Source organism: Oncorhynchus nerka, linkage group LG14 (assembly GCF_034236695.1).
Source record: "Oncorhynchus nerka isolate Pitt River linkage group LG14, Oner_Uvic_2.0, whole genome shotgun sequence".
NCBI lineage: Eukaryota > Metazoa > Chordata > Actinopteri > Salmoniformes > Salmonidae > Oncorhynchus > Oncorhynchus nerka.
The window spans coordinates 98,111,965-98,136,124 of record NC_088409.1 but is presented as its reverse complement, the minus strand read 5'-3'; the positions used below and the strand labels follow the sequence as shown (position 1 = coordinate 98,136,124).

The window sequence follows — 24,160 nt, the reverse complement described above, 5'->3', positions numbered from 1 at the left end:
TAAGCATGTCAAATGATCTGTGCATGTGGACATAAATGACATTTACTGCATCCCAAATGCCACCCCATTGTCTTTATAGTGAAGTGTGCTCCTTTTAGCCAGGTGCCAAAGGTCTCTGGTCTAAAGTAGTGCACTATATAGGGAATAGGGTTCTATAGGGCCCTGGTCTAAAGTAGTGCACTATATAGGGAATAGGGTTCTATAGGGCCCTGGTCTAAAGTAGTGCACTATATAGGGAATAGGGTGCCTAACCAATCATACAGGACTCATCCTCACCGTAGCCAATCATACAGGACTCATCCTTATCGTAGCCAATCATACAGGACTCATCCTTACCATAGCCAATCATACAAGACTCATCCTTACCGTAGCCAATCATACAGGATTCATCCTTACCGTAGCCAATCATACAGGACTCATCCTTACCGTAACCAATCATACAGGACTCATCCTTACCGTCACCAATCATACAGGACTCATCCTTACCGTAGCCAATCATACAGGACTCATCCTTACCGTAGCCAATCATACAGGACTGATCCTTACAGTCACCAATCATACAGGACTCATCCTCACCGTAGCCAATCATACAGGACTCATCCTTACCGTAGCCAATCATACAGGATTCATCCCTGTCGAACTGGATGACTTCGGTTATTTTGGAGCCGAGCTCTATCTCTTTATAAAGCTGTGGAGAGAAGGAGAGAGAGAGAGAGAAGGAGAGAAGGAGAGAGAGAGAAGGACAGGGAGAGATGAAGAGAGAGAGAGAAGGAGATAGATGGAGAGAAGGAGAGAGAGAGATGAAGAGAGAAAGAAGGAGAGAGAGAGAGAAGGAGAGAGAGGGAGAGAGAGAGAGGAGAGAAGGAGAGAAAGAGAGCGAGAGAGAGAGAAGAAGAGAGAGAGGAGAGAGATGGAGAGAAAGAGAGCGAGAGAGAAAGAGAGAGAAGGACAGGGAGAGATGAAGAGAGAATGAAGGAGAGAGGAGAGAGAGAGAGAGAAGGACAGGGAGAGATGAAGAGAGAATGAAGGAGAGAGAGGAGAGAGAGAGAGAAGGACAGGGAGAGATGAAGAGAGAATGAAGGAGAGAGAGGAGAGAGGAGAGAGAGAAAGAGAGAGAAGGACAGGGAGAGATGAAGAGAGAATGAAGGAGAGAGAGGAGAGAGAAAGAGAGAAGGAACAGGAATGTCTTGTTACAAAAAGAAGCACGAACGGAATACGACGAGGAGGGAGTCTAATTTATTTATTACGCTGGTGTGTGTGTCATCTCAGTGGGATGCTAAGACTGTGACAGGAGATCATCTGTGATGAGGAAATGAGAAACGTACCAAGTCACACAGCTGCTCGTCAGGTTTAGGGATGTAGAATTGGACTTGGTTATCCATGAGGAACTTGAGACGCAGGTAATGTTTGGTGGAATCCAGCTGGTGGGCCTGTGGAGTTCAAGTAGAGAACACACACACACACACACACACACACACAGTTTAGTAAAGATTCAGAGTGTGTAGTTTAGAAGTGAGAAAGAGGATCGGTACAGGGTAGGGCTGCATCTCAATTCTCCACCCTTCTCCCCAAAGTGTGCACTTGTACACTTCATGGATTGGGTGTAATCCTTGGGGGGACAGGGGGAGAGGGAGGGGTAACAGGGGGAGAGGGAGGGGGGACAGGGGGAGAGGGGGGACAGAGGGAGCTTCCAACTTCGTTAGATCCTTGACTGGAAGTTTACTGTGTTAAAAGCTGGAAAATGGGCACAACAAGAATCAGAGTATTTCACAATTCAGTGTGTCTGTCATCAAACTATTTTTTAATTTTACCTTTATTTAACCAGGCAAGTCAGTTAAGAACATGTTCTTATTTTCAATGACGGCCTGGGAACAGTGGGGTTAACTGCCTGTTCAGGGGCAGAGCGACAGATTTGTACCTTGTCAGCTCGGGGGTTTGAACTCGCAACCTTCCGGTTACTAGTCCAACGCTCTAACCACTAGGCTACGCTGCCGCCTCTACACTCTAACCACTAGGCTACCCTGCCGCCTCTACACTCTTAACCACTAGGCTACCCTGCCCCCTCTACACTCTAACCACTAGGCTACGCTGCCGCCTCTACACTCTAACCACTAGGCTACCCTGCCGCCTCTACACTCTAACCACTAGGCTACCCTGCCCCCTCTACACTCTAACCACTAGGCTACCCTGCCGCCTCTACACTCTAACCACTAGGCTACCCTGCCCCCTCTACACTGCCCCCCTCTACACTCTAACCACTAGGCTACCCTGCCCTCTACACTCTAACCACTAGGCTACCCCTGCCCCCTCTACACTCTAACCACTAGGCTACGCTGCCGCCACAAGCTGATCAACACTTCCTGTAAACTGTGTTGAAGCTGTACACATTTTAAACCAGGGGGAGAGGGAGGGGGTACTGGGGGGAGAGGGAGGGGTGGGGGGGAGAGGGAGGGGGTACGGGGGGAGAGGGAGGTGGAACAGGGGAGAGGGAGGGAAACAGGGGGAGAGAGGGAGGGGGAACGGGGGAGAGGGGGGTAACAGGGGGAGAGGGGGAAACGGGGAGAGGGAGGGGAAACAGGGGGAGAGGGAGGGAAACAGGGGAGAGGGAGGGGGTACGGGGGAGAGGGAGGGGGAATGGGGGAGAGGGAGGGGGAACTGGGGGGAGAGGGAGGTGGAACAGGGGGAGAGAGGGAGGGGGAACGGGGGAGTAACAGGGGAGAGGGGGGAAACAGGGGGGAGAGGGAGGGGAAACAGGGGAGAGGGAGGGGGCAGGGGGGAGAGGGAGGGGGAACGGGGGGAGAGGGAGGTGGAACACGGGGAGAGGGAGGGGAAACAGGGGAGAGGGAGGTGGAACAGGGGGAGAGGGAGGTGGAACAGGGGGAGAGGGAGGGAAACAGGGGGAGAGGGAGGGGAAACAGGGGGAGAGGGAGGGGGAACAGGAGGAGAGGGAGGGGTAACAGGGGGAGAGGGAGGGGGACAGGGGGAGAGGGAGGGGGACAGGGGGAGAGGGAGGGGGACAGGGGAGAGGGGAAACAGGGGGAGAGGGGGGGGAATGGGGGAGAGGGAGGTGGAACAGGGGGAGGGGAAACAGGGGGAAGAGGGAGGGAAACAGGGGGAGAGGGAGGGGAAACAGGGGGAGAGGGAGGGGGACAGGGGAGAGGGGGACAGGGGGAGAGGGAGGGAAACAGGGGGAGAGGGGGACTTTGGGGGGAGAGGGAGGGGAAACAGGGTGAGAGGGGGAAACAGGGGAGAGGGAGGGGAAACAGGGGGAGAGGGGGACAGGGGAGAGGGAGGGAAACAGGGGAGAGGGGGACAGGGGAGAGGGAGGGGAAACAGGGTGAGAGGGGGAAACAGGGGAGAGGGAGGGAACAGGGGAGAGGGGAAACAGGGGGAGAGGGAGGGGAACAGGGGAGGGTTTCCCTCCCCAGAGGGGAGGGTTCCCCTCTCCCTGTTTCCCCTCTCCCCTGTTTCCTCTCTCTGTTCCCAGGTTTCCCTCTCCCCTCCCCTCACAAGGTGACTTCCCCTGTTTCCCCTCCTCCCCCTGTTACCCCTCCCTCAGGGTTACCCCTCCTCTCCTCCTGTGAAACAGGGGGAGGGGAAACAGGGGGAGAGGGAGGGGAACAGGGGGAGAGGGAAAACAGGGGGAGAGGGAAAACAGGGGAGAGGGAAAACAGGGGGAGAGGGAAAACAGGGGAGAGGGAGGGGAAACAGGGGGAGAGGAGGGGAAACAGGGGGAGAGAGAGGGGGAACAGGAGGAGAGGGATGGGAAACAGGGGAGAGGGGGACAGGGGAGAGAGGGGGAAACAGGGAGAAGGAGGGGAAACAGGGAGAGAGGGAGGGGTAACAGGGGGAGAGAGAGGGGGAACAGGAGGAGAGGGAGGGGGACAGGGGGAGAGGGGGACAGGGGAGAGGGAGGGGAAACAGGGGGAGAGGTGGAAGTGGGGGGAGGGGAAACAGGGGAAGAGGGAGGGGGAAACAGGGGGAGAGGGAGGGGAAACAGGGGGAGAGGGAGGGGGACAGGGGGAGAGGGGGACAGGGGGAGGGAGGGGAAACAGGGGGAGAGGGGGACAGGGGGAGAGGGAGGGAAGGGGGGTGAGAGGGGGAAACAGGGGGAGAGGGAGGGGAAACAGGGGGAGAGGGGGGACAGGGGGAGAGGGAGGGGAAACAGGGGGAGAGGGGGACAGGGGAGAGGGAGGGGAAACAGGGTGAGAGGGGGAAACAGTCTGGGGGAGAGGGAGGGGAACAGGGGGAGAGGGGAAACAGGGGAGAGGGAGGGAACAGGGGGGAGGGGTTTCGTTTTCCTCTCCCCCTGTTTCCCTCCCTCCCCTGTTCCCCCTCCTCCCCTGTTTCCCTCTCTCCCTGTTTCCCCTCTCCCCTGTTCCCCCCTCTCCCCCTGTTTCCCCTCCCTCCCCCTTTTCCCTCCCTCTCCCCTGTTTCCCCTCCTCTCCCCCTGTTACCCCTCCTCTCCCCCTGTTACCCCTCCCTCTCCTCCTGTGAAACAGGGGAGAGGGGAAACAGGGGAGAGGAGGGGAACAGGGGAGAGGGAAAAGGGGGGGAGAGGGAAAACAGGGGGAGAGGGAAAACAGGGGGAGAGGGAAAACAGGGGGAGAGGGAGGGGAAACAGGGGGAGAGGGAGGGGAAACAGGGGGAGAGAGAGGGGGAACAGGAGGAGAGGGATGGGAAACAGGGGAGAGGGGGACAGGGGGAGGGGGGGAAACAGGGAGAAGGAGGGGAAACAGGGAGAGAGGGAGGGGTAACAGGGGAGAGAGAGGGGGAACAGGAGGAGAGGGAGGGGGACAGGGGGAGAGGGGGGACAGGGGAGAGGGAGGGAAACAGGGGGAGAGGGGGACAGGGGGAGAGGGAAACAGGGGGAGAGGGAGGGGAACAGGGGAGAGGGAGGGGAACAGGAGGAGAGGGAGGGGTAACAGGGGAGAGAGAGGGGGAACAGGAGGAGAGGGAGGGGAAACAGGGAGAGAGGGAGGGAAACAGGGGGAGAGGGGGGGACAGGGGAGAGAGAGGGGGAACAGGAGGAGAGGGATGGGAAACAGGGAGAGAGGGAGGGGAAACAGGGGGAGAGGGGGGGACAGGGGGGAGAGGGAGGGGAAACAGGGGAGAGGGGGACAGGGGGAGAGGGGGACAGGGGGAAACAGGGGGAGAAGGAGGGACAACTGTGGAGAGAGGGAGGGGGAAACAGGGGGAGGGGGGGACAGGGGGAGAGGGGGGAAGGGGGGGGAGAGAGAGGGGGAACAGGAGGAGAGGGAGGGGGACAGGGGAGAGGGGGACAGGGGAGAGGGGGGACAGGGGGACAGGGGAGAGGGGGGACAGGGGGAGAGAGAGGGGTAACAGGGGGAGAGAGAGGGGTAACAGGGGGAGAGAGAGGGGGAACAGGAGGAGAGGGAGGGGAAACAGGGAGAGAGGGAGGGGAAACAGGGAGAGAGGGGGAACAGGAGGAGAGGGGGGAAACAGGGATAGAAGGGAGGGAAACAGGAGGAGAGGGAGGGGTAACAGGGGAGAGAGAGGGGGAACAGGAGGAGAGGGAGGGGAAACAGGGGAGAGAGGGAGGGGAAACAGGGAGAGAGGGGGACAGGGGGAGAAGGGGGGAAACAAGGGGAGGGAGGGGGACAGGGGGGAGAGGGGGACAGGGGAGAGGGGGGACAGGGAGGGGAAACAGGGGAGAGGGGGAAACAGGGGAGAGGGAGGGGAAACAGGGGGAGAGGGAGGGGAAACAGGGGAGAGGGGGGAAAACAGGGGAGAGGGAGGGGAAACAGGGGAGAGAGAGGGGGAACAGGAGGAGAGGGATGGGAAACAGGGGAGAGGGAGGGGTAACAGGGGAGAGAGAGGGGGAACAGGGGAGAGGAGGGGTAACAGGGGAGAGGGAGGGAAACAGGGGGAGAGGGAGGGGAAACCAGGGGAGAGGGAAAACAGGGGAGAGGGAAAACAGGGGGAGAGGGAAAACAGGGGGAGAGGGGGACAGGGGAGAGGGGGACAGGGGGAGAGGGAGGGGGGACAGGGGGAGAGGGGGAAAACAGGGGGAGAGGGAGGGGAAACAGGGGGAGAGAGAGGGGGAACAGGAGGAGAGGGATGGGAAACAGGAGAGAGGGAGGGGTAACAGGGGGGGAGAGGGGGAACAGGAGGAGAGGGAGGGGTAACAGGGGGAGAGGGAGGGGAAACAGGGGGGAGAGGGAGGGGAAACAGGGGAGAGGGAGGGGGACAGGGGGAGAGGGAGGGAAACAGGGGAGAAGGAGGGGAAACAGTACAGAGGGGGGAAACAGGGGGAGAGGGGGACAGGGGGAGAAAACATGGGAGAGGGAGGGGTAACAGGGGAGAGGGAGGGGTAACAGGGGGAGAGGGAGGGGGACAGGGGGAGAGGGAGGGGGACAGGGGGAGAGGGAGGGGAAACAGGGGGGAAGGGGGAGAGGGAGGGGGACAGGGGAGAGGGAGGGGGACAGGGGGAGAGGAGGGGAGGGGAAACGGGGGGACAGGGGGAGAGGGAGGGGAAACAGGGGAGAGGGGAAACAGGGGGAGAGGGAGGGGAACAGGGGGAGAGGGAAACAAGGGGGAGGGAGGGAGGAGGAACAGGGGAGAGGGAGGGGAGGGGAAACAGGGGGAAACTTCTCCCTGGGGGGAAACAGGGGGAGAGGGATGGGAAACAGGGTGAGAGGGAGGGGAAACAGGGGGAGAGGGAGGGGAAACAGGGGGAGAGGGAGGGAAACAGGTGAGAGAGGGGAAACAGGGGAGAGGGGAAACAGGGGGAACAGGGGGGGAACAGGGGGAGGGGAGGGAAACTGGGGGGGGAGGGAGGGGAAACAGGGGGAGAGGGGGAGGGGGAGAGGGAGGGGAAACAGGGAGAGAGGGGGAGGGGGAGAGGGAGGGGAAACAGGTGGAGAGGAGAAGAACAGAGTCCTTTTGGGACTCAGTTCCTGTCTCATTACTGAGCTAATTTCAATGTGAGGTAGCAGCCATAATGCCTGTGTGAGGTAGCAGCCATAATGCCTGTGAGTGTGAGGTAGCAGCCATAATGCCTGTGAGTGTGAGGTAGCAGCCATAATGCCTGTGAGTGTGAGGTAGCAGCCATAATGCCTGTGTGAGGTAGCAGCCATAATGCCTGTGAGTGTGAGGTAGCAGCCATAATGCCTGTGAGTGTGTGAGGTAGCAGCCATAATGCCTGTGAGTGTGTGAGGTAGCAGCCATAATGCCTGTGAGTGTGTGAGGTAGCAACCATAATGCCTGTGTCTGTGTGAGGTAGCAGCCATAATGCCTGTGTGAGGTAGCAGCCATAATGCCTGTGGGTGTGAGGTAGCAGCCATAATGCCTGTGAGTGTGAGGTAGCAGCCATAATACCTGAGTGTGAGGTAGCAGCCATAATGCCTGTGTGAGGTAGCAGCCATAATGCCTGTGTGAGGTAGCAGCCATAATGCCTGTGAGTGTGTGAGGTAGCAGCCATATTGCCTGTGAGTGTGTGAGGTAGCAGCCATAATGCCTGTGAGTGTGAGGTAGAAGCCATAATGCCTGTGAGTGTGAGGTAGCAGCCATAATGCCTGTGAGTGTGAGGTAGCAGCCATAATGCCTGTGAGTGTGAGGTAGCAGCCATAATGCCTGTGAGTGTGAGGTAGCAGCCATAATGCCTGAGAGTGTGAGGTAGCAGCCATAATGCCTGTGAGTGTGAGGTAGCAGCCATAATGCCTGTGAGTGTGAGGTAGCAGCCATAATGCCTGTGAGTGTGAGGTAGCAGCCATAATGCCTGTGAGTGTGAGGTAGCAGCCATAATGCCTGTGAGTGTGAGGTAGCAGCCATAATGCCTGTGAGTGTGAGGTAGCAGCCATAATGCCTGTGAGTGTGAGGTAGCAGCCATAATGCCTGTGTGAGGGCAGCAGCCATAATGCCTGTGTGAGGTAGCAGCCATAATGCCTGTGAGTGTTTGAGGTAGCAACCATAATGCCTGTGTCTGTGTGAGGTAGCAGCCATAATGCCTGTGTGAGGTAGCAGCCATAATGCCTGTGTGAGGTAGCAGCCATAATGCCTGTGAGTGTGAGGTAGCAGCCATAATGCCTGTGAGTGTGAGGTAGCAGCCATAATGCCTGTGAGTGTGAGGTAGCAGTCATAATGCCTGTGAGTGTGAGGTAGCAGCCATAATGCCTGTGAGTGTGGTAGCAGCCATAATGCCTGTGAGTGTGAGGTAGCAGCCATAATGCCTGTGAGTGTGAGGTAGCAGCCATAATGCCTGTGAGTGTGAGGTAGCAGCCATAATGTCTGTGAGTGTGAGGAAGCAGCCATAATGCCTGTGAGTGTGTGGAGGAAGCAGCCATAATGCCAGTGTGGTAGCAGCCATAATGCCTGTGAGTGTGTGAGGTAGCAGCCATAATGCCTGTGTCTGTGTGAGGTAGCAGCCATAATGCCTGTGTCAGTGGAGGTAGCAGCCATAATGCCTGTGAGTGTGAGGTAGCAGCCATAATGCCTGTGAGTGTGTGAGGTAGCAGCCATAATGCCTGTGAGCGTGAGGTAGCAGCCATAATGCCTGTGAGCGTGAGGTAGCAGCCATAATGCCTGTGAGTGTGAGGTAGCAGCCATAATGCCTGTGTCTGTGTGAGGTAGCAGCCATAATGCCTGTGAGTGTGAGGCAGCAGCCATAATGCCTGTGAGTGTGAGGTAGCAGCCATAATGCCTGTGAGTGTGAGGTAGCAGCCATAATGCCTGTGAGTGTGAGGTAGCAGCCATAATGCCTGTGAGTGTGAGGTAGCAGCCATAATGCCTGTGTCTGTGTGAGGGAAAGCAGCCATAATGCCTGTGAGTGTGAGGTAGCAGCCATAATGCCTGTGAGTGTGAGGTAGCAGCCATAATGCCTGTGAGTGTGAGGTAGCAGCCATAATGCCTGTGAGTGTGAGGTAGCAGCCATAATGCCTGTGTCTGTGTGAGGTAGCAGCCATAATGCCTGTGAGTGTGAGGGGTAGCAGCCATAATGCCTGTGAGTGTGAGGGGTAGCAGCCATAATGCCTGTGAGTGTGAGGTAGCAGCCATAATGCCTGTGAGTGTGAGGTAGCAGCCATAATGCCTGTGAGTGTGAGGTAGCAGCCATAATGCCTGTGAGTGTGAGGTAGCAGCCATAATGCCTGTGAGTGTGAGGTAGCAGCCATAATGCCTGTGAGTGTGAGGTAGCAGCCATAATGCCTGTGAGTGTGAGGTAGCAGCCATAATGCCTGTGAGTGTGAGGTAGCAGCCATAATGCCTGTGTGAGGTAGCAGCCATAATGCCTGTGAGTGTGAGGTAGCAGCCATAATGCCTGTGAGTGTGAGGTAGCAGCCATAATGCCTGTGAGTGTGAGGTAGCAGCCATAATGCCTGTGAGTGTGAGGTAGCAGCCATAATGCCTGTGTGAGGTAGCAGCCATAATGCCTGTGTGAGGTAGCAGCCATAATGCCTGTGAGTGTGAGGTAGCAGCCATAATGCCTGTGTGAGGTAGCAGCCATAATGCCTGTGAGTGTGAGGTAGCAGCCATAATACCTGAGTGTCAGGTAGCAGCCATAATGCCTGTGTGAGGTAGCAGCCATAATGCCTGTGTGAGGTAGCAGCCATAATGCCTGTGAGTGTGTGAGGTAGCAGCCATAATGCCTGTGAGTGTGTGAGGTAGCAGCCATAATGCCTGTGAGTGTGAGGTAGAAGCCATAATGCCTGTGAGTGTGAGGTAGCAGCCATAATGCCTGTGAGTGTGAGGTAGCAGCCATAATGCCTGTGAGTGTGAGGTAGCAGCCATAATGCCTGTGAGTGTGAGGTAGCAGCCATAATGCCTGAGAGTGTGAGGTAGCAGCCATAATGCCTGTGAGTGTGAGGTAGCAGCCATAATGCCTGTGAGTGTGAGGTAGCAGCCATAATGCCTGTGAGTGTGAGGTAGCAGCCATAATGCCTGTGAGTGTGAGGTAGCAGCCATAATGCCTGTGAGTGTGAGGTAGCAGCCATAATGCCTGTGAGTGTGAGGTAGCAGCCATAATGCCTGTGAGTGTGAGGTAGCAGCCATAATGCCTGTGTGAGGTAGCAGCCATAATGCCTGTGTGAGGTAGCAGCCATAATGCCTGTGAGTGTGTGAGGTAGCAACCATAATGCCTGTGTCTGTGTGAGGTAGCAGCCATAATGCCTGTGTGAGGTAGCAGCCATAATGCCTGTGTGAGGTAGCAGCCATAATGCCTGTGAGTGTGAGGTAGCAGCCATAATGCCTGTGAGTGTGAGGTAGCAGCCATAATGCCTGTGAGTGTGAGGTAGCAGTCATAATGCCTGTGAGTGTGAGGTAGCAGCCATAATGCCTGTGAGTGTGAGGTAGCAGCCATAATGCCTGTGAGTGTGAGGTAGCAGCCATAATGCCTGTGAGTGTGAGGTAGCAGCCATAATGCCTGTGAGTGTGAGGTAGCAGCCATAATGCCTGTGAGTGTGAGGTAGGAGCCATAATGTCTGTGAGTGTGAGGTAGCAGCCATAATGCCTGTGAGTGTGTGAGGTAGCAGCCATAATGCCAGTGTGAGGTAGCAGCCATAATGCCTGTGAGTGTGTGAGGTAGCAGCCATAATGCCTGTGTCTGTGTGAGGTAGCAGCCATAATGCCTGTGTCTGTGTGAGGTAGCAGCCATAATGCCTGTGAGTGTGAGGTAGCAGCCATAATGCCTGTGAGTGTGTGAGGTAGCAGCCATAATGCCTGTGAGCGTGAGGTAGCAGCCATAATGCCTGTGAGCGTGAGGTAGCAGCCATAATGCCTGTGAGTGTGAGGTAGCAGCCATAATGCCTGTGTCTGTGTGAGGTAGCAGCCATAATGCCTGTGAGTGTGAGGTAGCAGCCATAATGCCTGTGAGTGTGAGGTAGCAGCCATAATGCCTGTGAGTGTGAGGTAGCAGCCATAATGCCTGTGAGTGTGAGGTAGCAGCCATAATGCCTGTGAGTGTGAGGTAGCAGCCATAATGCCTGTGTCTGTGTGAGGTAGCAGCCATAATGCCTGTGAGTGTGAGGTAGCAGCCATAATGCCTGTGAGTGTGAGGTAGCAGCCATAATGCCTGTGAGTGTGAGGTAGCAGCCATAATGCCTGTGTCTGTGTGAGGTAGCAGCCATAATGCCTGTGAGTGTGAGGTAGCAGCCATAATGCCTGTGAGTGTGAGGTAGCAGCCATAATGCCTGTGAGTGTGAGGTAGCAGCCATAATGCCTGTGAGTGTGAGGTAGCAGCCATAATGCCTGTGAGTGTGAGGTAGCAGCCATAATGCCTGTGAGTGTGAGGTAGCAGCCATAATGCCTGTGAGTGTGAGGTAGCAGCCATAATGCCTGTGAGTGTGAGGTAGCAGCCATAATGCCTGTGAGTGTGAGGTAGCAGCCATAATGCCTGTGTGAGGTAGCAGCCATAATGCCTGTGAGTGTGAGGTAGCAGCCATAATGCCTGTGAGTGTGAGGTAGCAGCCATAATGCCTGTGAGTGTGAGGTAGCAGCCATAATGCCTGTGAGTGTGAGGTAGCAGCCATAATGCCTGTGAGTGTGAGGTAGCAGCCATAATGCCTGTGAGTGTGAGGTAGCAGCCATAATGCCTGTGAGTGTGAGGTAGCAGCCATAATGCCTGTGTCTGTGTGAGGTAGCAGCCATAATGCCTGTGAGTGTGAGGTAGCAGCCATAATGCCTGTGAGTGTGAGGTAGCAGCCATAATGCCTGTGTGAGGTAGCAGCCATAATGCCAGTGTGAGGTAGCAGCCATAATGCCAGTGTGAGGTAGCAGCCATAATGCCTGTGAGTGTGAGGTAGCAGCCATAATGCCAGTGTGAGGTAGCAGCCATAATGCCTGTGAGTGTGAGGTAGCAGCCATAATGCCTGTGAGTGTATGTCCACTCTTCATCGTCTGTGGGGCTGATTGGGGAGAAATAACGGGGAAGTCATGGACTGATATCAGTCCTGTTATGTTCCGTAGAGAGTTAACGTGTCATTGTTATCCATCTGCCACCCGTTTCCACCGACAAAATCGGCTTGATTTGATTACATTTGTTTGTTGGTGAAATCAAAATGGCCAGTTTTACCCTTGTGATGGTACGTGTGAAAAGGGTTAAAGAGAAGAACCTGTTATACAGGACTCATCCTTACCGTAGCCAATCATACAGGACTCATCCTTACCGTAGCCAATCATACAGGACTCATCCTTACCGTAGCCAATCATACAGGACTCATCCTTACCGTAGCCAATCATACAGGACTCATCCTTACCGTAGCCAATCATACAGGACTCATCCTCACCGTAGCCAATCATACAGGACTCATCCTTACCGTAGCCAATCATACAGGACTCATCCTTACCGTAGCCAATCATACAGGAATGTATACTGTTACTAGAACACTAAACTAGTCCAGGACAGGAAGAGATGGACGGACCACTTGGTGTGATGAGGCATAACATCATTGTTCTCTACTCTGGAAAGCTGCAGGTGTTCTCCGGTTTAGGTTAGTTAAGTTGCTAGTTACCTTGCAGACGGTCTCCGGTTTAGGTTAGTTAAGTTGCTAGTTACCTTGCAGATGGTCTCCAGTGTAGGTTAGTTAAGTTGCTAGTTACCTTGGAGACTGTCTCCGGTGTAGGTTAGTTAAGTTGCTAGTTACCTTGCAGACTGTCTCCGGTTTAGGTTAGTTAAGTTGCTAGTTACCTTGGAGACTGTCTCCGGTTTAGGTTAGTTAAGTTGCTAGTTACCTTGCAGACGGTTTTCATTGTAGGTTAGTTAAGTTGCTAGTTACCTTGCAGATGGTCTCCGGTTTAGGTTAGTTAAGTTGCTAGTTACCTTGCAGACGGTCTCCTGGTGTAGGTTAGTTAAGTTGCTAGTTACCTTGGAGACTGTCTCCGGTTTAGGTTAGTTAAGTTGCTAGTTACCTTGCAGACGGTCTCCTGGTGTAGGTTAGTTAAGTTGGTAGTTACCTTGGAGACTCTCTCCAGTGTAGGTTAGTTAAGTTGCTAGTTACCTTGCAGACGGTCTCCTGGTGTAGGTTAGTTAAGTTGCTAGTTACCTTGCAGACGGTTTTCATTGTAGGTTAGTTAAGTTGCTAGTTACCTTGCAGATGGTCTCCGGTTTAGGTTAGTTAAGTTGGTAGTTACCTTGCAGATGGTCTCCGGTGTAGGTTAGTTAAGTTGCTAGTTACCTTGGAGACTGTCTCCAGTGTAGGTTAGTTAAGGTGCTAGTTACCTTGCAGACGGTTTTCATTGTAGGTTAGTTAAGTTGCTAGTTACCTTGCAGATGGTCTCCGGTATAGGTTAGTTAAGTTGCTAGTTACCTTGCAGACGGTCTCCAGTGTAGGTTAGTTAAGTTGCTAGTTACCTTGCAGATGGTCTCCAGCGCGTACAGAGCAGACTCTCTAGGCTGGATGATGACGAGGACAGGCTGGTCGTTAGGAAGACACACCCAGGACGGGGTCAGGTGGTCAGGCACCCAGATATCACTGTCTGTCATGTGAATGTCTGAGTTGACCTGAGGAAGACTCTTCCCCTCATGACTCTTCTGGAGAGATAGAAAGACATGGTTTAGAACTAGCTTGTTTGTTTTATTTAACCTTTATTTAACCTTTATTTAACCTTTATTTAACCTTTATTTAACTAGGGCAAGTCAGTTAAGAACAAATTATTATTTTACAATGACGGCCTAGGAACAGTGGGGTTAACTGCCTTGTTCAGGGGGGCAGAACGACAGATTTGTACCTTGTCAGCTCGGGGATTTGAACTTGCATGACTACCTGTCAGTGGTGGGTAAAGTACCCAACTGTCATATTTGAGGAAAAGTAAAAGATACATTAATATAAAATGCCTCAAGTAAAAGTAAAAGGTCACCCAGTAAAATACAACTTGAGTAAAAGGTCACCCAGTAATATACAACTTGAGTAAAAGGTCACCCAGTAATATACAACTTGAGTAAAAGGTCACCCAGTAATATACAACTTGAGTAAAAGGTCACCCAGTAAAATACAACTTGAGTAAAAGGTCACCCAGTAATATACAACTTGAGTAAAAGGTCACCCAGTAATATACAACTTGAGTAAAAGGTCACCCAGTAATATACAACTTGAGTAAAAGGTCACCCAGTAATATACAACTTGAGTAAAAGGTCACCCAGTAATATACAACTTGAGTAAAGGTCACCCAGTAATATACAACTTGAGTAAAAGGTCACCCAGTAATATACAACTTGAGTAAAAGGTCACCCAGTAAAATACAACTTGAGTAAAAGGTCACCCAGTAATATACAACTTGAGTAAAAGGTCACCCAGTAATATACAACTTGAGTAAAAGGTCACCCAGTAATATACAACTTGAGTAAAAGGTCACCCAGTAAAATACAACTTGAGTCCCAAAAGGTCACTTGAGTAAAAGGTCCAGTAATATACAACTTGAGTAAAAGGTCACCCAGTAAAATACAACTTGAGTAAAAGGTCACCCAGTAATATACAACTTGAGTAAAAGGTCACCCAGTAATATACAACTTGAGTAAAAGGTCACCCAGTAATATACAACTTGAGTAAAAGGTCACCCAGTAATATACAACTTGAGTAAAAGGTCACCCAGTAAAATACAACTTGAGTAAAAGGTCACCCAGTAATATACAACTTGAGTAAAAGGTCACCCAGTAATATACAACTTGAGTAAAAGGTCACCCAGTAATATACAACTTGAGTAAAAGGTCACCCAGTAATATACAACTTGAGTGAAAGGTGAAATATACAACCCAGTAATATACAACTTGAGTAAAAAGGTCACCCAGTAATATACAACTTGAGTAAAAGGTCACCCAGTAATATACAACTTGAGTAAAAGGTCACCCAGTAATATACAACTTGAGTAAAAGGTCACCCAGTAATATACAACTTGAGTAAAAGGTCACCCAGTAATATACAACTTGAGTAAAAGGTCACCCAGTAATATACAACTTGAGTAAAAGGTCACCCAGTAATATACAACTTGAGTAAAGGTAAAGGTCACCCAGTAATATACAACTTGAGTAAAGGTCACCCAGTAATATACAACTTGAGTAAAAGGTCACCCAGTAATATACAACTTGAGTAAAAGGTCACCCAGTAATATACAACTTGAGTAAAAGGTCACCCAGTAATATACAACTTGAGTAAAAGGTCACCCAGTAATATACAACTTGAGTAAAAGGTCACCCAGTAATATACAACTTGAGTAAAAGGTCACCCAGTAATATACAACTTGAGTAAAAGGTCACCCAGTAATATACAACTTGAGTAAAAGGTCACCCAGTAATATACAACTTGAGTAAAAGGTCACCCAGTAATATACAACTTGAGTAAAAGGTCACCCAGTAATATACAACTTGAGTAAAAGGTCACCCAGTAATATACAACTTGAGTAAAAGGTCACCCAGTAATATACAACTTGAGTAAAAGGTCACCCAGTAATATACAACTTGAGTAAAAGGTCACCCAGTAATATACAACTTGAGTAAAAGTCTAAAACTATTTGGTTTAAAATATACTTAAGTATCAACAGTAAAAATTGTTTCATATTCCTTATTTTAAGCAAACCAGATCTTTCTAGTTACATTTTTATTTTATTTACGGATAGCCAGGGTCCCACTCCAACATTCAGACATCATTTACAAACAAAGCATGTTGGTTTAGTGAGTCCTCCAGATCAGAGACAGTAGGGATGACCAGGGATGTTCTCTGTTTAGTGAGTCCACCAGATCAGAGGCAGTAGGGATGACCAGGGATGTTCTCTGTTTAGTGAGTCCTCCAGATCAGAGGCAGTAGGGATGACCAGGGATGTTCTCTGTTTAGTGAGTCCTCCAGATCAGAGGCAGTAGGGATGACCAGGGATGTTCTCTGTTTAGTGAGTCCTCCAGATCAGAGGCAGTAGAGATGACCAGGGATGTTCTCTGTTTAGTGAGTCCACCAGATCAGAGGCAGTAGGGATGACCAGGGATGTTCTCTGTTTAGTGAGTCCACCAGATCAGAGGCAGTAGGGATGACCAGGGATGTTCTCTGTTTAGTGAGTCCTCCAGATCAGAGGCAGGGGATGACCAGGGATGTTCTCTGTTTAGTGAGTCCTCCAGATCAGAGACAGTAGGGATGACCAGGGATGTTCTCTGTTTAGTGAGTCCTCCAGATCAGAGACAGTAGGGAGGACCAGGGATGTTCTCTGTTTAGTGAGTCCACCAGATCAGAGGCAGTAGGGATGACCAGGGATGTTCTCTGTTTAGTGAGTCCTCCAGATCAGAGGCAGTAGAGATGACCAGGGATGTTCTCTGTTTAGTGAGTCCACCAGATCAGAGGCAGTAGGGATGACCAGGGATGTTCTCTGTTTAGTGAGTCCACCAGATCAGAGGCAGTAGAGATGACCAGGGATGTTCTCTGTTTAGTGAGTCCACCAGATCAGAGGCAGTAGGGATGACCAGGGATGTTCTCTGTTTAGTGAGTCCTCCAGATCAGAGGCAGTAGGGATGACCAGGGATGTTCTCTGTTTAGTGAGTCCACCAGATCAGAGACAGTAGAGATGACCAGGGATGTTCTCTGTTTAGTGAGTCCTCCAGATCAGAGGCAGTAGGGATGACCAGGGATGTTCTCTGTTTAGTGCGTGAATTTGATTATTTTCCTGTCCTGCTAGGCATTCAAGATGTAACGAGTACTTTTAGGTGTCAAGGAAAATGTACGGAGTAAAAAGTACATTATTTGCTTTAGGAATGTAGTGAAGTGAAAGCAAAAGTAGTCAAAAATATCAAAAGTAAATAGTACAGACACCCCAAAAAACAACTTAAGTAGTACTTTAAAGTATTTTTGACTTAAGTACTTTACACCACTGCTGACTGTACATGTGACCCGAGGAAGGCTCTTCTTCACTCTTCTAGGAAACAGACACGCATTAAATAGTGTTTCTACCAGCCTAAAGACTTTGTAAATGAAGGTCAATCTGTTCTTTGACTGATGCCTCAGTATCAGTTATCCACCAAGCTAGGAAGATGAATGGTACCCGACTGCCTACTTACCTGGCAGTGTGTGTGTGTGTGTGTGTGTGTGTGTGTGTGTGTGATGCCTACTTACCCCTCTCTCCCTGGCAGTGTCCACATCATAGATCCCGTCCAGAGGCTTTTTCACTGGCTCCTCCCCATCAACAAAGACCTGAGGGAGAAACAGCAAGGCCAATATAGAACCCCTCCAAAAAAATGGCTGAGCAAAGAAGTTGTATGTATGAGATAAGTGGCAGTTCTAAGTGGCGGTTCTAAGTGGCAGTTCTAAGAGGCAGTTCTAAGAGGCAGTTCTAAGAGGCAGTTCTAAGAGGCAGTTCTAAGAGGCAGTTCTAAGTGGCAGTTCTAAGTGGCAGTTCTAAGTGGCAGTTCTAAGTGGCAGTTCTAAGAGGCAGTTCTAAGAGGCAGTTCTAAGTGGCAGTTCTAAGTGGCAGTTCTAAGAGGCAGTTCTAAGAGGCAGTTCTAAGAGGCAGTTCTAAGAGGCAGTTCTAAGAGGCAGTTCTAATTGGCAGTTCTAATTGGCAGTTCTAAGAGGCAGTTCTAAGAGGCAGTTCTAATTGGCAGTTCTAAGAGGCAGTTCTATTCTAAGTGGCCGTTCTAAGTGGCCGTTCTAAGTGGCAGTTCTAAGTGGCAGTTCTAAGTGGCAGTTCTAAGTGGCATTATTCCAGATCTCTATGCAGGTTAATTTCTACAGAGCTGCTTCGTTATATAGACAAGGAGGACAGACTAGTGGTTACATAGACCAGGAGGATGGTGGGCTGTGGTCTGCTGGAGTTAAAGACACGTACCAGGTGGGCTGTGGTCTGCTGGAGTTAAAGACACGTACCAGGTGGGCTGTGGTCTGCTGGAGTTAAAGACACATACCAGGTGGGCTGTGGTCTGCTGGAGTTAAAGACACGTACCAGGTGGACTGCTGGAGTTAAAGACACGTACCAGGTGGTCTGCTGGAGTTAAAGACACATACCAGGTGGGCTGTGGTCTGCTGGAGTTAAAGACACATACCAGGTGGGCTGTGGTCTGCTGGAGTTAAAGACACATACCAGGTGGGCTGTGGTCTGCTGGAGTTAAAGACACATACCAGGTGGGCTGTGGTCTGCTGGAGTTAAAGACACATACCAGGTGGGCTGTGGTCTACTGGAGTTAAAGACACGTACCAGGTGGGCTGTGGTCTGCTGGAGTTAAAGACACATACCAGGTGGGCTGTGGTCTGCTGGAGTTAAAGACACGTACCAGGTGGACTGCTGGAGTTAAAGACACGTACCAGGTGGACTGCTGGAGTTAAAGACACGTACCAGGTGGTCTGCTGGAGTTAAAGACACGTACCAGGTGGGCTGTGGTCTGCTGGAGTTAAAGACACGTACCAGGTGGGCTGTGGTCTGCTGGAGTTAAAGACACGTACCAGGTGGACTGCTGGAGTTAAAGACACATACCAGGTGGTCTGCTGGAGTTAAAGACACATACCAGGTGGGCTGTGGTCTGCTGGAGTTAAAGACACGTACCAGGTGGTCTGCTGGAGTTAAAGACACGTACCTGGTGGTCTGTGGTCTGCTGGAGTTAAAGACACATACCAGGTGGGCTGTGGTCTGCTGGAGTTAAAGACACATAGCAGGTGGGCTGTGGTCTGCTGGAGTTAAAGACACGTACCTGGTTGATGGTGGGGTGGGCTGTGGTCTTCTTCTTGGAAGTAGTGTCCAGGCCCCACAGAGAGGAGAACCTGCTCTTACGTTTGGATGAGGAGGTACGTGACATGGCCTGGGTACGTCTCCTCCCCCCGCTCTCTGTACGGGCTGCCACCTACATCACACACACACACACACACAGAGAGAGAAAGAAACAGCGAGAGAGAGAAAGAAACAGCGAGAGAGAGACACACAGACACACACACACAGAGAGACAGAGAGAGAGACACACACACACAGAGAGACAGAGAGAGAGACACACACACAGAGAGAAAGAAACAGCGATAGAGAGACACACAGAGAGAAAGAAACAGCGATAGAGAGAGACAGAGAGAGAGACACACACAGAGAGAAAGAAACAGCGATAGAGACACACACAGAGAGAGAAAGAGACAGAGAGAGAGACACACACAGAGAGAAAGAAACAGCGAAAGAGAGAGAGAGAGAGAGACACACACAGAGAGACAGAGAGAGAGAAAGAAACAGCGAGAGAGAGAAAGAAACAGCGATAGAGAGAGAGACAGAGAGAGAGAGACACACAGAGAGAAAGAAACAGTGAAAGAGAGAGACACACACAGAGAGACACACAGAGAGAAAGAAACAGCGATAGAGAGAGAGAGACAGAGAGAGAGAGACACACACAGAGAGAAAGAAACAGTGAAAGACAGAGAGTGATACAGAGAGAAAGAGACAGACACACAGACAAACACACAGAGCGAGACAGAGAGAGACAGACACACACAGAGACAGACAAAAGGTGAGAGAGAGAAAGACATTCACAGAGACAGCATTATTGAAAGGAGGATATCTAACACACAGAACACCTCACCCACAAAACCTGACACTGCTGGTTAGGTCTGACCATGGAATGGTTATATGGCCCAGGAGGACGGACTGGTGGTTATACAGACCAGGAGGACAGACTAGTGGTTATACAGACCAGGAGGACTAGTGGTTATATAGACCAGGAGGACTAGTGGTTATAAAGACCAGGAGGACAGACTAGTGGTTATACAGACCAGGAGGACTAGTGGTTATATGGCCCAGGAGGACAGACTAGTGGTTATACAGACCAGGAGGACTAGTGGTTATATGGCCCAGGAGGACAGACTAGTGGTTATACAGACCAGGAGGACTAGTGGTTATATAGACCAGGAGGACAGACTGGTGGTTATATAGACCAGGAGGACAGACTAGTGGTTATACAGACCAGGAGGACTAGTGGTTATATAGACCAGGAGGACAGACTGGTGGTTATACAGACCAGGAGGACTAGTGGTTATAAAGACCAGGAGGACAGACTAGTGGTTATACAGACCAGGAGGACTAGTGGTTATACAGACCAGGAGGACTAGTGGTTATACAGACCAGGAGGACTAGTGGTTATACAGACCAGGAGGACTAGTGGTTATACAGACCAGGAGGACTAGTGGTTATACAGACCAGGAGGACTAGTGGTTATATAGACCAGGAGGACTAGTGGTTATACAGACCAGGAGGACAGACTAGTGGTTATACAGACCAGGAGGACTAGTGGTTATACAGACCAGGAGGACTAGTGGTTATACAGACCAGGAGGACTAGTGGTTATACAGACCAGGAGGACTAGTGGTTATACAGACCAGGAGGACTAGTGGTTATACAGACCAGGAGGACTAGTGGTTATACAGACCAGGAGGACTAGTGGTTATACAGACCAGGAGGACAGACTAGTGGTTGTGTGTGTGCAGACTGTGTGTGTGTGTGTGCATGCGTGTGCATGCGTCAGTTCTTGTGTGTGTGTGTGCGTGCTCGCAACTCACCAGAGCATGAAAGGACGACACAGAGAAGATTCCGAGGCGTCCCATGGCCAGTTTAGTGGGTCTGGAGGCGAAGGCTAGCAGGCGTTTGGGGTTGGGCAGCTCCCCTCCCTGCAGACTGGCCAGGTAACACCGGAACCGGAACAGACTCATATGAAACTGTTCCAAGTTCTGCTCCCACAGAAAGATCTAGAACAAAAAAAAACACAAAAAAAAAACACAACAACCCATTTAAAATTTTAAAAAAAGGGTTAATCTGGGTTTGGTACATCCCATGTTTCTCACGGATGGACAGTCTTTGCATCCATAGCTGTGTCTATGCATTTGAGAGTGGTTACACTGCCACGTGTGTCTCCCCCACCCAAACGTCAACAAAACCAACGAGCCGACGGTGGACGACAGGAGACAGCAGAGAGACTACGCCTCCAGCCACATCGACGGGGCCGGGGGTGAAGAAGGTTCAACAGCGGGTACCTGAGGACCTGAAACGGTCCCTTTCACATAGACGGTGTGGTGAAGAAGGTTCAACAGCGGGTACCTGAGGACCTGAAACGGTCCCTTTCACATAGACGGTGTGGTGAAGAAGGTTCAACAGCGGGTACCTGAGGACCTGAAACGGTCCCTTTCACATAGACGGTGTGGTGAAGAAGGTTCAACAGCGGGTACCTGAGGACCTGAAACGGTCCCTTTCACATAGACGGTGTGGTGAAGAAGGTTCAACAGCGGGTACCTGAGGACCTGAAACGGTCCCTTTCACATAGACGGTGTGGTGAAGAAGGTTCAACAGCGGGTACCTGAGGACCTGAAACGGTCCCTTTCACATAGACGGTGTGGTGAAGAAGGTTCAACAGCGCCTCAGAAATAGTAGCAGGGAAGAAGGTTCAACAGCTGAACTGTTGTGGTGAAGAAGGTTCAACACATATCCACAAATATTTAGGATTGGTGAACATAATGGGGTACCTGAGGGCAGAGCCAGCCAGGGTGGAAGGGGAAGAGGCCAGCCAGGGTGGAGGGGGAAGAGCCAGCCAGGGTGGACAGGGGAAGGCCAGCCAGGGTGGAAGAAGGCCAGCCAGGGTGGAGGGGAAGTGCCAGCCAGGGTGGGGGAGGGGGGGCCAGACAGGGTGGAGGGGAAGGCCAGCCAGGGTGGACGGTGGGGAAGAAGGCCAGCCAGGGTGGAGGGGGAAAGAGCCAGCCAGGGTGGAGGGGAAGGCCAGCCAGGGTGGAGGGGAAGAGCCAGCCAGGGTGGAGGGGAAGAGCCAGCCAGGGTGGAGGGTGAAGAAGGCCAGCCAGGGTGGAGGGGGGAAAGAGCCAGCCAGGGTGGAGGGGGAGAAGAGCCAGCCAGGGTGGAGGGGAAGAGCCAGCCAGGGTGGAGAAGGGGAAGAGACCAGCCAGGGTGGGGAAGGGAACAGGGGCCTGAGGACCAGGGTGGAGACGGTGTGGGGAAGAGGCCAGCCAGGGTGGAGGGGAAGGCCAGCCAGGGTGGAATGGGGGGGGCAGGGCCAGCCAGGGTGGAGGGGGGAAGAGCCAGGGTGGAGGCCAGGGTGGAGGGGGTGGAAGGGCCAGACAGGGTGGAGGGGGAAGGCCAGCCAGGGTGGAGGGGGAAGAGCCAGCCAGGGTGGAGGGGGGAAAGAGCCAGCCAGGGTGGAGGGTGGAGGGGGGAAGGCCAGCCAGGGTGGAGGGGGAAGAGCCAGCCAGGGTGGAGGGGGAAGAGCCAGCCAGGGTGGGGTGGGGAAGGCCAGCCAGGGTGGAGAGGGGGGAAGAGCCAGCCAGGGTGGAGGGGGAAGAGCCAGCCAGGGTGGAGGGGGAAGAGCCAGCCAGGGTGGAGGGGGGGGAAGGGGGAGCCAGCCAGGGTGGAGGGGAAGAGCCAGCCAGGGTGGAGGGGGAAGAGCCAGCCAGGGTGGAGGGGGGGAAGGCCAGCCAGGGTGGAGGGGGAGGGGGCCAGACAGGGTGGAGGGGGAAGAGCCAGCCAGGGTGGAGGGGGGGAAGAGCCAGCCAGGGTGGAGGGGGAAGGCCAGCCAGGGTGGTGGGGGAGGGGCCAGACAGGGTGGAGGGGGAAGAGCCAGCCAGGGTGGAGGGGGAAGGCCAGCCAGGGTGGAGGGGGAGGGGGGGGCCAGCCAGGGTGGAGGGGGAAGAGCCAGCCAGGGTGGAGGGGGGGGGAGCCAGCCAGGGTGGAGGGGGAAGGCCAGCCAGGGTGGAGGGGAGGGGCCAGACAGGGTGGAGGGGGAAGAGCCAGCCAGGGTGGAGGGGGAAGGCCAGCCAGGGTGGAGGGGGAAGGCCAGCCAGGGTGGAGGGGGAAGAGCCAGCCAGGGTGGAGGGGGAAGAGCCAGCCAGGGTGGAGGGGGAAGAGCCAGCCAGGGTGGAGGGGGAAGAGCCAGCCAGGGTGGAGGGGGAAGAGCCAGCCAGGGTGGAGGGGGGAAGAGCCAGCCAGGGTGGAGGGGAGGAAGAGCCAGCCAGGGTGGAGGGGGGAGGGACCAGACAGGGTGGGGGGGCAACTAGCCCAGAGAAGAGGGGACAATACAGGACCTCTAGCAGATAAAGACTGATACAGTATGAGGGTTGAGTCCCAAATGGCGTCCTATTCCCTACGGGCACTACATAGGGAATAACATGCCGTTTGAGAGACAAGTATTTCTGAGGAGCAAGGCCTGCTTCTATTCAGCTCAGCACAATGTGTAACCAGACCACGCTGCCAAAGTTGCCCATGCCAACCAGGCAGACAGTCAGTCAAGCAGGCATCCAAACAGGCACCCAACCAGCCAGTCACCAGCCAGGCAACCAGTCAGCCAAACAGTCCCCCAGCAAACCAGCTTGCCAAGCAGGCAGCCAACAGCCAGGCACCCATCCAGCCAACCAACCAGCCAGTCAGCAACCAGTGAGCCAGCCATCCAGGCAGCCAACCAGGAAGCCAAACGGAGACTACCTCACAGACACACAACAAAGGAACATTTTATCTGCCGTTCATTAACAGACCCATTAAGGACGATATGAACTTTGGGATTCATTAAGAGAATACTAGGTCAGGGTCTAACAGGGGCCAAGTGCTCCATGGTAGGTCAGGGTCTAACAGGGGCCAAGTTCTCCATGGTAGGTCAGGGTCTAACAGGGGCCAAGTGCTCCATGGTAGGTCAGGGTCTAACAGGGCCAAGTGATCCATGGTAGGTCAGGATCTAACAGGGCCAAGTGATCCATGGCCCCACAACAAACAGTAACCTGAATAACAACATATATTAGTCTCGACAAACAGGGTCTGGACTCCTAATTACATGATCAATACTGTCTCTTCTTGGCGTCAGTGACGACCTTCATCATCTACTCTCCTATCTTCTTGTCCCTCCTTCAATCCCCTCCTACACACCTGGTCCAGTAGTCTTCCTCGTCTTGGTATCGGTAACTGAGCACACACACCTGGTCCAGTAGACTTCCTCGTCTTGGTATCGGTAACTGAGCACACACACCTGGTCCAGTAGACTTCCTCGTCTTGGTAACTGAGCTCACACACACCTGGTCTAGTAGTCTTCGTCTTGGTATTGGTAACTGAGCTCACACACACCTGGTCTAGTAGTCTTCCTCGTCTTGGTATCGGTAACTGAGCTCACACACCTGGTCTAGTAGTCTTCCTCGTCTTGGTATCGGTAACTGAGCTCATACACACCTGGTTCAGTAGTCTTCCTCGTCTTGGTATCGGTAACTGAGCTCACACACCTGGTCTAGTAGTCTTCCTC

The 24,160-nt window shown here is 52.6% G+C and overlaps 1 protein-coding gene across 1 annotated transcript in view; it reads right to left on the bottom strand.

Annotated features, from left to right (window-relative positions):
* LOC115128169 (rho guanine nucleotide exchange factor TIAM1-like) overlaps positions 1 to 24,160 on the bottom strand; it is a 202,912-nt gene that overhangs the window by 64,887 nt on the left and 113,865 nt on the right. The window contains exons 10-15 of the mRNA XM_065000598.1: positions 20,442 to 20,627; positions 18,605 to 18,754; positions 17,037 to 17,114; positions 13,304 to 13,483; positions 1,326 to 1,430; positions 607 to 688 (exon numbers count right to left, since the gene is read on the bottom strand). Coding sequence (XP_064856670.1) covers positions 607 to 688; positions 1,326 to 1,430; positions 13,304 to 13,483; positions 17,037 to 17,114; positions 18,605 to 18,754; positions 20,442 to 20,627 — 781 coding nt within the window. The remainder of the gene's footprint in view (positions 1 to 606; positions 689 to 1,325; positions 1,431 to 13,303; positions 13,484 to 17,036; positions 17,115 to 18,604; positions 18,755 to 20,441; positions 20,628 to 24,160) is intronic.